This window comes from Somniosus microcephalus, chromosome 11, assembly GCF_052327205.1.
Source record: "Somniosus microcephalus isolate GS21.2 chromosome 11, FLI_Smic_1.0, whole genome shotgun sequence".
Taxonomy (NCBI): domain Eukaryota; kingdom Metazoa; phylum Chordata; class Chondrichthyes; order Squaliformes; family Somniosidae; genus Somniosus; species Somniosus microcephalus.
This window is the reverse complement of record NC_140997.1, coordinates 112,994,766-113,007,457: the sequence shown is the minus strand read 5'-3', so window position 1 is coordinate 113,007,457 and position 12,692 is coordinate 112,994,766. Positions and strand designations below refer to the sequence as shown.

The 12,692-nt window shown below is 46.4% G+C and overlaps 1 protein-coding gene across 3 annotated transcripts in view; it reads right to left on the bottom strand.

The window, feature by feature from the left end:
• Window positions 1-12,692, bottom strand: part of LOC147110830 (intraflagellar transport protein 122 homolog) — a 46,681-nt gene that overhangs the window by 16,786 nt on the left and 17,203 nt on the right. For all 3 annotated transcript variants that reach the window (XM_086001193.1, XM_086001192.1, XM_086001194.1), the window contains exons 3-4: window positions 10,881-11,009; window positions 9,426-9,502 (exon numbers count right to left, since the gene is read on the bottom strand). In XM_086001193.1, coding sequence (XP_085857319.1) covers window positions 9,426-9,502; window positions 10,881-11,009 — 206 coding nt within the window. The remainder of the gene's footprint in view (window positions 1-9,425; window positions 9,503-10,880; window positions 11,010-12,692) is intronic.

Below are 12,692 nucleotides of genomic sequence, written 5' to 3'. Positions count from 1 at the left end.
CGGTCGCCTGTCATTTCAATTCACCGCTCCATTCCCACTCGGACCTCACCGTCCTTGGCCTCTTGTACTGTTCCACGGAAGCTCAACGTAAACTCGAGGAACAGCACCTCATCTTCCGATTAGGCAGTCTGCAGCCTTCCGGTCTCAATATCGAGTTCAACAATTTCAGATCATAACCTCGGCCCCTATTTCATTTTCACTTATATTTTTCCACTCCTTTCCTTTCCCCCCCCCCCTTTCCTTTTGTTTCTCTCTCACACCTGGCAGCTATCTTTTGCCCTGCCAGTACACTTTACACCTAATCACAGCCTATTACCATCTCGTCTAGCTTCTAATCTCTTTTACTTCTTTTGGTTCTTTAATTCTTTTGTCCGATCGCAGCCCTGCCTTCGATCTAGTTCCTTTTCTCTCCAGTTTTGAAGAAGGGTCAAACCTGAAACGTCAACTCAAATTTCTCTCCACGGATGTTGCCTGACTTGCTGAGTTTTTCCAGCATTTTCTGTTGTTATTTTAGAGAGATGGGTACTTGGATTACAGCTGTACGATTTTAAGGTGATACACATTCCAGGCAAGCAAAACAACCACTGTCACGATTGCTGGGGGAGACAGCAAAACAGGAGAGACATTCTCATGGCTCAGATGAATACGTGAGATTTGTAGCTGTGAGTGCCACACCAAAAGCACGCACTACTAGAGAGGTGGAGGAAGCCTCTGCTACCGACCCAGAGCTGATTGAGGTACGGAAGGCAATCACAAACGGACATTTTGAGAACTGTAAAGCTTATGCAGCAATTGCAAACGAGCTGTGCGTAGTGGGGTACCTAGTTCTTCGGGGAACACGCATCGTGCTACCCACAGTGTTACACGCACGAGCCCTGGTGTTAGCACATGAAGGACACTTGGGAATAGTTGGAACAAAGCAACATCTCAGAACCAAGGTTTGGTGGCCTGGCATGGACAAGGCAGCTGAAAAACACTGTAAAGCGTGCCACGGCTGTCAGACCCACCTGAACCGTTGAGACCAACACCATTACCGGAGGGCCCCTGGCAGGATGTAGCTATAGACTTACTGGGACCCTTGCCATCCAACCACTCCATTCTTGTGGTAGTTGATTATTATAGTTGCTACTATGAATACGACATCATGACCTCCACAACAACAGAGGAGGTTATTGATAGTTTAGAGTCAATCTTCAGCCGTCATGGTTTGCCAATCACCTGCAAATCTGATAATGGTCCCCAATTCAGATCTGAATTATTCAAAGAATACTGAGAAAACAACGGGATCAAACACCTGAAAACGACAGCAAAATGGGCTCAGGCTAACGGAGAAGTCGAGCGCCAGAATGCATCGCTGATGAAGAGAATCAGAATTGCTCAGTCAGAAGGACTAGATTGGAAACGTGAACTTAGAAAATATGTGACTGTGTACAGGAGCATTGACCATGCCACGACAGGAAAGAGCCCAGCAGAGCTGCTCTTTAAACGGAAAATGAGGGGAAAGCTGCCAGACATCACAGAGTCGCGCGCAGACATGGAAGTACGTGACCGGGACGCAGAACAAAAAGGCAAGTCCAAACTGTACGCAGATGAACAGCGGAGAACACAATACTCAGAGGTGGAAGTTGGCGACACGGTGCTGGTACGGCAGGACAAAGTGGACAAGTTCACCACTCCTTTTAGTGCCACACCGCACAAAGTTTTGAGTAAAACAGGGAGTCAAGTAGTAGTGGAATCTCCAGAAGGAGCACGCTACTCGAGAAGCACTACGTTTGTGAAGTAATACAGAACCAATGGACCAAAGGAGACACTCCATGAGCAGGAGGAAACACAAGGGACTGAGGACAGTATAGTAGACCCTGACACACATACCACTGTGACACAGGCAATACCCACTGACACCAACATGTCAGACATACCCAATACAGCCAGACCTCAAAGGGTTAAAAGAAAACCCCAAAGACTGTCTGATTATGTCACAACATAAACTGTGCGAGAACTGCATGGGTGATGTTAAATGTTTAAACCTGGGAATTATTTAGTTGTGTGGTAAGACACAAGTTTGTAAAAAGTTTATAAACCAAATAAGTTATGCAGTGTTATTGTAAGCAACTATTTGTTTCCAAGGAAAAGGGGGATGTCGTGTATTGATTGCGAGTTTGACACCAGTCAATACGGTAATGTAATGTGCGAGTTTAACACCAGTAAATACGATAATGCAATGTGCATTGCATTATGGGAATTACCCGGGAACGCAGCAGTCAGCCATTTTACCAATAAAGAGAACATCGTAGTTAGAAGCCTGTCTGCCTGGTTCTATGCTTGAATGCGTTCATACAACAAGCCCCATTAATTTCTCCAATATTTTTTCTTTACTAATAGTAATTACTTTAAGTTTTAAGTTCCTCACTCTCATTAGACCCTTGGCGCTCCACTATTTCTAGTATGCTTTTGTGTATCCTCTACTGTGAAGACAGATACAAAGTATTTGTTTAATGCCTCTGCCAGTTCCTTATTTCTGGCCAGTGACAAGTCACTAGCCATATAGTGTACACACATCATTCAACCCAACTGTTCGGGTAACTTGTGCTGGTAGGCGATTTCCAGTGTTTGAGCAGCAATGAATATCTCTGTTTTATTCCCCATCTCTTTGGCTCTCCTAGCCATGCATTGACTGCAGCTGGTTTGCTCTCAGGCCGCCACAGATGCAGCTCTAAACTGTTGTAAGAAGTTGTAAGAAGGTACAGGAGATGTCCAGGGTTAATTCTCCAGCAGAAACTCCCCTCTCTACTCAGCAATGATCAGCCACTCAGCAGCGTGGGGAGAGGTTAAAGCTGCAGCCCCTTCCAAGTACCACCCCCCACAGCGGCATTTCTCTTACAAACAGGAACATAAAATGGTATTTTCTTTTGTGAAGGGAGGACATTTTCTAATTTCTTTAAAGTTTTTCAATTAAAAAAAAAGTGACAAATAAATTTTGCAAATTAAAATTTTCCACCCAGAAATATTCCACTGACAAAGACCCTAGGGACGGGCTAAAAGGCTCAGCAGGTGGAAGGAAGGGTGCTCCAAGGAGTCTGACGCCTCCATTTGAAGTTTGGGTGGCATTTTACGAGACATAATTTCAGCCTACTCTGGAATACTTGGCACAATTCTACATGCAGCCTCTTGGCGACATCGCTATCCTTCAAATAGCTTCTAGACTTCACTCCCCTGCTACATCTGTCTCCGAATTTGGACAGCGGTTCGTCGATGTTCCGTGCCGGCTCCACCTTGCCTACGTCGCCTTTGTCCCTCCATGGGACCTCTGACTTTGACTCTGGACCCCAACCTATTTCCCGCTACTACCAGGAAATATGCATCCCTATAATTGCTACATTATCAGGCTTATGTAACCTGAGCTTTTCCCTGCGTCATGTGCGCACTTTGGCTGGCGCTCTGGATTCGAGCCATTTACTTATACAGGTAGACTACCCTTTATCCGAACTTCCGAAAACCGAAACCCTCTAAAAACCGAAGGTTTTTTTGTTCAGCGTAAGTCCAGCGTAAGTCGTGCGCACGACCCCCCGCGGGCCCCGACCCCCGTGGACCCCCGCCGGCCCCGACCCCCGCCGACCCCCCTGCGGACCCCCGCCGGCCCCGACCCCCGGCCGGCCCTTACCCCCGCGGACCCCCGCCGGCCCCGACCCCCCCGCCGGCCCCGACCCCGACCCCCGCCGACTTACGCTGAGCGTCAGCGTAAGTCATGCGCACAACCCCCCGCCGACCCCGACCCCCGCGGACCCCCGCCGACCCCAAGTCGTCGGGGTCGGCGGGGGAGGAGGTCGGCGCCGGCGGGGGTCCGCGGGGGGTCATGCGCACGACTTACGCTGCGCGTCAGCGTGAGTCGTGCGCACGACCCCCCGCCGACCCACCTTCCGAAATCCGAAATTCTCCGAAAACCGAAACACGGCTGGTCCCGAGGTTTTCGGATAAAGGATAGTCTACCTGTATTTCCACTTTTTCTCCCCCCTTTTTCTTTTCTCTCCATTCCTCCCTGACCGCTGTCTTCATCCCTCCTTTCATCTCTCCTTTCTCGGATACGCTACCCTCCCAAATCCCTACCCCAATCCTTCGTTACTCTTCCACCTTCCTACTCTCCTGCCGCTGTCCCAGGCTCGACTCCCTCTTAGATAAGCCTACAGCTTCCCTCTGTGCCTCTCTTTGCACCCTCCAAAAGGCCCACCCTGGCACTCATCGCTGCCTCCTCACGAGTAGCAATCCCAACTGTCCCATCCTACTCACTCGCCGACTTTCCCGTCCAGCGCGCCCGCGGGGGGCTAATCTTGCCAATCTCCTCCCCGTCCAACTCACCCCTCCCAGCGCTGACACTGTGGACGCTGGCAGTGGGTCACCCATCACCGACCCACTCCGCATCTCCCTACAGAATGTCCGTTCACTTGCGAACAAAGCCCTTGCCATCCATGAGCTTATCGTGGATGATTGCATCGCTATCATGGCCCTAACGGAAACTTGGCTGAGGGGTGATGACACCTTACCCTTAAATGAAACAGCCGCGCCTGGCTATACCTTCAACCACTTGCCTCGCCCAGACCGCCGTGGTGGCAGTGTGGCTCTCATTGCCAAATCATACCTTGCTCTGTCTCCCCTACTCCTCTGGCACTTTCTCCTCCTTTGTGCATCTCATCTTATTCCACCCCTCTCATCTCATTTAAAATTCTCATTCTCTACCACCCACCCAAGTACCATGAAAATGTTATCACAGGAAACTCTCGTTTAACCGGCACTTTTCTCACTCCGAAAACTACAGTATACAGTCGTTTATAAGTTTTGTTTTACTGTTAAGTGATTAAACAGTTATGGATTACCCTCAACTGGCATTACTGTACTTAATCAAGCATCTTCCACCATCCATTTGACACAACATTCTGTAGGTGAGTACCCAATTATACTGCACATTTCTTGATTTTTTAATTTTTGTTTGTTAAAAATAGCCTCGGTAGATATACCTCTCCGTTATCCGGATTTTTTTTTTATCAACCGGCACCATCCCGGTCCCGTCGGTGCTGGATACCAAAGAGTTTCCTGTACCGAGATATCTTCACTGCTTTCCTCCCTCAGCACGAGCGACTTCTCATCCTCGGTGATTTCAACCTTTATCTCAATTCATCATGCTCTCTCTTCTGATTTCACTAGCCTCCGAGCCTCCCTTAATCTCTCCCTCCATATAAACTCCCTAACCCATATTCACGGCCACCCCCTCGACCTTGCCATCTCTCATGACCTTGCTACTCCCATTGTGTCAATTGCAGATAAGACCATCTCTGACCACTTCATCGTATCGCTTCGCACCCACATTCCCCTCCTCCCCCGCCCCCCAACCCTACTTCCTTCTGTGTCCGCCCCTGGAAAAAACTCTCTCCCAACTCTCTTACAACTGCACATATGAAATACCAACTGTCCAACCTTTGGCCCTCCATTCACTACGACATTTCTGCAGCTACCGATCTGCTCAACCACACCCTTACCTCCACTTTTGATGCTCTAGTCCATATTAAAACAATTACTCTCTCTCACCCTGGCTGTTCCCCTTGGTACGGCCCTCACCTTCGCTCCCATTAAGTCCAAGGGACGCAGACTTGAACGGATATGACGGACAACTGGTTTAGCCATTCACCGCCAGATCTGGCTGGACCACATAAAGCATTGTTGGGTCCTGCTCTCGTCTGCCAAAATTGCTCACTATTCCAGAATCATTCTGGAATGCAAAGAAAAAACCCCGGTTTCTATTCTCTACTGCTAACCGTCTTCTTAAATCCCTCTCTCCAGTCTCCTCCACCCTCACCTCCAACAACAAGTGTGAGGAGCTCATGGACTTCTTTGTCTCTAAGATTGATATCATCTGTTCAGCTGCCTCTGCCACTTCCCTTCCTTCCCCTAGCCCACCAGGCCAAACTTCCTCAGACGACACCCAGCTCTACCTCACCACCACTTCTCTTGACCCCTCCACGTTCTCTTAATTGTCAGTCTGCTTGTCCAACATCCAGTTCTGGATGAGCAGAAATTTTCACCAACTAAATATTGGGAAGTCCGAAACCATTGCCTTTGGTCCCTGCCACAAACTCCGTTCCCTAGCCACCGACACCATCCCTCTCCCTAAAATCTGTCTGAGGCTAAACCACACTGTTCGCAACCTTGGTGTCATATCTGACCCTGAAATGAGCTTCCGACCACATATCTGTGCCATGACTAAGACCGCCTATTGTGACCTCCATAATATCTCCGCCCTTGCCTCAGCTCATCCGCTGCTGAAACCCTCACCCATGCCTTTGTTATCTCTAGACCTGACTTTTCCAACGCAGTCCTGGATGGCCTCCCACATTCTACCCTCCGTAAACCTGAGGTCCTCCAAAACTCTGCTGCCCTTGTCCTAACTCGCAGCAAGTCCTGTTCACCCATCACCCCTGTGCTCGATGACCTTGGCTCCTGGTTAATGGCTCAATTTAAAAATTCTCATCCTTGTTTTCAAATCCCTCCATGGCCTTGCCTCTCCTTATCTCTGTAATCTCCTCCAATCCTACAACCCTCTGAGATATCTGCACTCCTCTAATTCTGGTCTCTTGAGCATCCCTGATTATAATCGCTCCACCATTGGCGGCCGTGCCTTCAGCAGCCTAGGCCCTAAGCTCTGGAATTCGCTCCATAAACCTCTCTGCCTCACTTTCCTCCTTTAAGATGCTCCTTAAAACCTACCCCTTTCATCTGCCCTAATATCTCCTTTATGGCTCGGTGTCAAATTTTATTTGATAACGCTCCTGTGGAGCACCTTGGGACATTTTACTACATTAACGGTGCTATATGTATACACAAGTTGTTGTTGTTGAGGTGAAAATGCAGTCAAATGGACACACTGTCAATCACAGTAAATTTAACTTGCATCATTTGATGTTTCAATGCGTTGGGAGTCAAGTACTGTCCAAGAAAACACTCCTTGTACAACATCTCATAGGAACGGGGGAGATCATTCAACCCCTTGAGCCTGTTCTGCCTTTCAATCGGATTATGGCTGATCTTTACATCAACTCCATTTACTCGCCTTTGCTCCATATCCCTTGATATTCTTTTTAGGCAGTCCCTTGGAACAGAGGATGACTTGCTTCCACATTAAAAAATGAGTTCACAGGTGACTGATGAGTCCAATGCGGGACCTACAGTCTCTGTCACAGGTGGGGCAGATGGTGATTGAAGGGGCGGTTGGGTGGGGTGTTTGGGTTGACGTGCGCTCTTTGCGCTGCCTGCGCTTGGCTTCCGCTTGCTCCCGGCGAAGAGACTTGAGGTATTTGGTGCCTTCCCGGATGCTTCTCCTCCACTTTGTACGGTCTTGGGCCAGGGATTCCCAGGTGTCGATGGGGATGTTACACTTTTTCAAGGAGGCTTTGAGGGTGTCCTTGAAGCGTTTCCTCTGCCCACCTGGGGCTCTCTTGCTGTGCCGGAGCTCCGAGTAGAGCGCTTGTTTTGGGAGTCTCGTATCGGGCATGCAGACAATGTGACCCGTCCTTCGGAGCTGATTGAGCGTGGTCAAAGCTTCGATGCTGAGGATGTTGGCCTGAGCCAGAACACTGACGTTGGTGCACCTATCCTGCCAATGGATTTGCAGGATCTTGCGGAGGCAGCGTGGTGGTACCTCTCCAGTGCTTTGAGGTGCCTGCTGTACATGGTAGATGTCTCTGAGGCATACAGCAGGGCGGGTATCACTGCTGCTCTGTAGAACATAAGCTTAGTGCCGGGTTTGAGGTCCTGGTCTTCAAACACACTCTTCCTCAGGCGACCGAAGGCTGCACTGGCACACTATTCTTACCTAATAAAAATCTATCAATCTCAGTCTTGAAAGGTTCAATTGACCTTCAGCATCCACAAGCTTTTGGGGAAGAGTTCTAGATTTCTATTACCTTTTGTGTGAAGCACTGCTGCCCGATTTCATTCCTGAATGGTCTGGTTCTAAATTTATGATGCCACCTTGTTCTGGATTCCCCCACCAGATGAAATAGTTTGTCTGTATCTACCGTATTGAAATTCTTTTATCATTTAAACACGTCAATTAGATCATTCCCCAATCTTCTATATTCAAGGGAATACAACCCAAGTTTATGCAACCTGTCCTCATAATTTAACCCTTTAAGCCACAGTATCATTCTGGTGAATCTGCGCAGTGCCCCATCCAAGGCCAATACAGCCTTCCTGAGGTGCGGTGCCCAGAACTGAACACAGTACTCCAGATATGGTATGACCAAGGCTCTGAACAACTGAAGCACAACTTCCTCCCCTTTATATTTATCTTGAGATAAAGGGTAACATTCCATTAGCCTTGTTGATTGCTTTTTGTACCTGTCCACTAGCTTTTAGTAAATTGTGTAAATGGACACCCAAATCTCTCTGCTCCTCCATAGTTCCTAATTTTTCACTATTTAGAAAATAATCTGATTTGTCTTTATTGGATCCAAATTGGATAATCTTACACTTCCTCACATTGAACTCCATTTGCCAGTTTTACCCACTCACTTAATCTGTCTATGTCCCTCTGTAACTTCCTGTTCCCATCTGCAGTACTTACTGTGCCTCCCAACTTAATCTCTGAAAACTTTGAAATACAATTCTCTATTCCCTCATTCAAGTCATTGATAAATATTGTAAAAAGCTGATGCGCCTGAACAGCTCCCTGTGGAACACCACTTCTCACATCCCGCAAATCAAACTATGTATTCTTACTCTCTGTCTGCTACCAACCGATGTTACAAGGTTACCTCCAATTCTGTCACTTTCATTTTTACTAATAATCTCTTGTGTGGAACCTTATCAAATGCCTTCTGGAAGTCCATATAAATAACATCCTTAGACATTTCCATATCCACGTTAGTGACCTCCTCAAAAAATTCAACTGGACTAGTCAGACATGACCTTTCCTTCATAAATCTATGCTGGCCCTCTCTGATCAGCTCATATTTGTCCAAGTGCTCAGTCACTCTGTCCCTAATGATTCTAGTAACTTCCCCACAATTGATGTCAGACTGATAGGTTTCTCCCTCCGGTCTTAAATAATGGAGTGATAGTTGCAATTTTCCAATCCAACAGCACAATTTCCAAATCAAGAGAGCTTTGGAAGATAATGACTTACACATCTGCAATTTCCTCATCTACATCTTTTAATATCCTAGGGTGAAATCATCAGGTCTTGGAGATTTGTCTTAAGTCTCATTACTTTCACCATTACCATTAAAAAAAAACTTATATTAAATCCATAAGTTCCTCCCCTTGATTTATTTTTAGTTTCCCTTGTACCACTGGTATTTTGGCCGCTTCCTCTACTGTGAAGTTGGATGCAAACTACTCATGGTGATTTGCATTTCTGTATGTTAATTTAATGTTACCTCAAAGCTCAGTTTTGCAGTGAATGGGTCTGCCTCAATCTTGGCCACACTGTCATCAAGCTGTAGAGTCTGTGCATCTAAAAAATGTCAAAGAAATGGCCCAAAGCATATTGGAAAATACAGTAAGCTCATAACAGTAAGTGATTTAGTTCAACAGCATAACCGAGCACCAGTCACAGCACCTGTACATGGTTTAACGTCTCATCCGGGAGATGGCATCTCCGACAGTGCAGCACTCCCTCAGTACTGCACTGAAGTGTCAGCCTGAATTATGTGCTCAAGTCTCTGGAGTGGAGTTTGAACCCACAACCTTCTGATTAATCGCTGCTTGTGAGACCGGCTGTGCCTATCCACACCCCAAAATAATTAGTTGGATGTGAGGTTCTGTGGGTTGGAGCTAAAATCTACAACAGGATTTTTTTTGTGGGTGTTAAGGTCTCTGGTGAGTCTTGGTCATGATGTAATCTACCAGTCTCAAGGTGAGCTGCAGACAAGCCAGCACTTCTTCCGTGACAACAGCCACAGCATGGCTATGGATATGCACTTTCCTACAGCTGGCAACTGCCATAGTACCTCGAAAACCTCCACTGGGTCAGTGGCCACAGTTTCTTTTACCTCAATTGTTAGGGCTGGTGAGGCACTCAATGAGCACCAAACAGCCTGCGGCTTAATACAGGAAACTTTCGTTTAACCGGAGGTTAAATGTCCGGAAAGCTTTATCTACCGGCAAAATTCAGGAGCTGTTTCCTATAAGTTTTTTTTACTTCTCGTTGCTTTTTTTTTCTCCAGTCAGGCTCTGCAAGGTCTAGCTGAAGCTGTTGCTTAGCTACAGAGACGCGTTTAAGCTGCGGCCGACTGTTTTGAAGCTGTTGCTAAGCAACAGGGTTTGTTGATTCACACGGAGCTCAAAAGCTCCGTATGTTTTAACATTAGCGCTGGTTTCTACGGCAGTTTTGATGGTACGGCACCAGCTCGGTCCCGTCAGTGCCGGATACCAGAAAGTTTCCTGTAGTTTTTTTGCGTCACTAATCTGGGTGAGACAGGGAGTTAGATTTGCACTAGCAGCAGGCACAGCACGCACTGGCAGCTGCTAATGACGTTCCTTATTAGCAGCACTGCTGTTTAATACTCCAAAAGTACAGAAATTAACCCAAGGGCTAGTAATTGATGAGATAATTATACTCTAATTATTCTTTCTCTATTGTATTTTCCCTTCTGCTCTCTCTGGGCAACATACACCGATGACCGACCTGATCCCAGCTCTGACTGAAAGAGCACCTGCGAGATGGTCAAGTGTGGCCCAGGGGTGACTTTCCCTCCCATTATCCCATCTAGTCTTGGCACTGTCTCACTGCAGTATAACAGAGCTTGGTAAGCAGGTGGGGTTGGGCATCACTGTGTTGGTGCTCCAACGTGCTGCCCACTTCACACAGGGCGATACTATAAAATGGATACCGCCAATGTTCTTTTCCTGCCATATATCCTTTTTCAGTTCTGTCCTGGGCACCTCGCGGTCAATCAGGGCCACCGCTTCCTCATCCGTAATCCCTTCTTCCAAATAGAACTGAACAAGTGGCAGCACCTCTGTAAACACAGTAAGAGAGGTCATGAGATGAAAGCCCCATGGTAACCTACAGCATAGCTCATCTGATCAAAACCCTGGGTTTCTGAATTTAGATGTGAACCTGAAAAGTAACCTTTTGAGAAACTCTGAGTAAATACTGTAGTAAATAATGATGAATTCTCTATTCCATTTTCAAACAATATTTTGTCAAGTCCTGTGAAATCTGAATCTGAATATTTTATTAATTATAGACCTTTGGAATCAAGAAGTTTAAGACAAGCTGCACTGTTATAACTATCCTTACTCTCTCTTCCCAACTTTTTCCTTCCCTTCTGTCCAGCGGGGCTCTAGAATCTCATTTAATGGTCATTCTTACTTTCTAATTCTGGACAGCCATGAGGTCCATCATGGCTGACTTTGATTCTGCGTTCACCAGACACTGTACATCTCCATTTTCAACATGGGTCAATGAATACATTTCTGGTGTGGGCATCTTGGACAATTTTCCCACTCTTGAGCCTTAACGCACTAAGGTCAATTGTAGCGCTCTACTGTCACTTGACTAACTAAACACATAAAAGGAGTCCAATCTTCCCTGATACTGCATGGCCTAGTACCAGATCAAGCAATACATTTACCCAATGAACACTGGAGCGCCTCCTATTTTTACTCTATTAGATATGGGACATGGTCTGTGCTTTTTTTGGTGATGCGATAGAATAAATCCAACCTCAAGAAGAATAATGGTTCCGTCAACACCAACAACACAGACTGCTCTGTCTTGCCTCAGAATCTTAGGAGAAAGAGGGGGCCAGGACACACCCAGTGCTCAGTTTCAGTGGCTTGAGAGTCATATAGCTGACCTCCAATCTTGGCTGGCGTTTCTGCTTGGCATGGGAGACCGAAGGAAGGGGAAAAGGGAAAATCACCTTTGAGAGTCTGACCCTCAACAGCTCCTAAATTAAGAATTGTGAGCTACCTGTAGTTCCCATACATCTTAAGTGACAAAATTTATGCTAATAAAATAATCGATTATCCTTGGAATTCTACCTATAGAACCACAGAGGTTTGCAGCACAGGAGTCCATTTGGCCAATCGTGTTTGGGTCAGCATTTGCTAGGTCAATCCAAAACTAATCTCACTGTCCCAATCTCTTCTCCTAGCCCTGTATCAATCCAAAATGAATCCCAATGCCCTACTCTCTCCCCATAATACTGTTTCTTCCTCTACTTCAAATTTTTGTCCAATTTTCTCTTAAAAGATGAAATGGTCTCTGCCTCAACCACTTCCCATAGCAAAGCATTCCATGCCACAACAATCCTTGGTGTAAATACATTTCTCAAACTCTCTCCTCACTCTCTTACTGACAATTTTAAATTTATAACCCCACGTCACTGACTCCCTAATCAGAGAAAATAGTCTTTCCCTATGCACACTATGAAAACTCTTCATAATCTTAAAAACCTCTATTAAATTTCCTCTTAGCCATCTCTGCTCCAGTAGAAACAGTCCCAGCATCTCCAAGTGTCTCCTCATAACTATAGTTTCTAATCCTTTAGATCATCTTGGGGAATCTACATTGAACGCTCTTTATGGCTTTAATGTCCTTTTTATAATGGGGTGTCCAAAACTGCACACAGTACTCTAACAGTGGCCTAACCAATGTTTTACACAAATTTATCATAGGGTTGTGTTACAAAGTG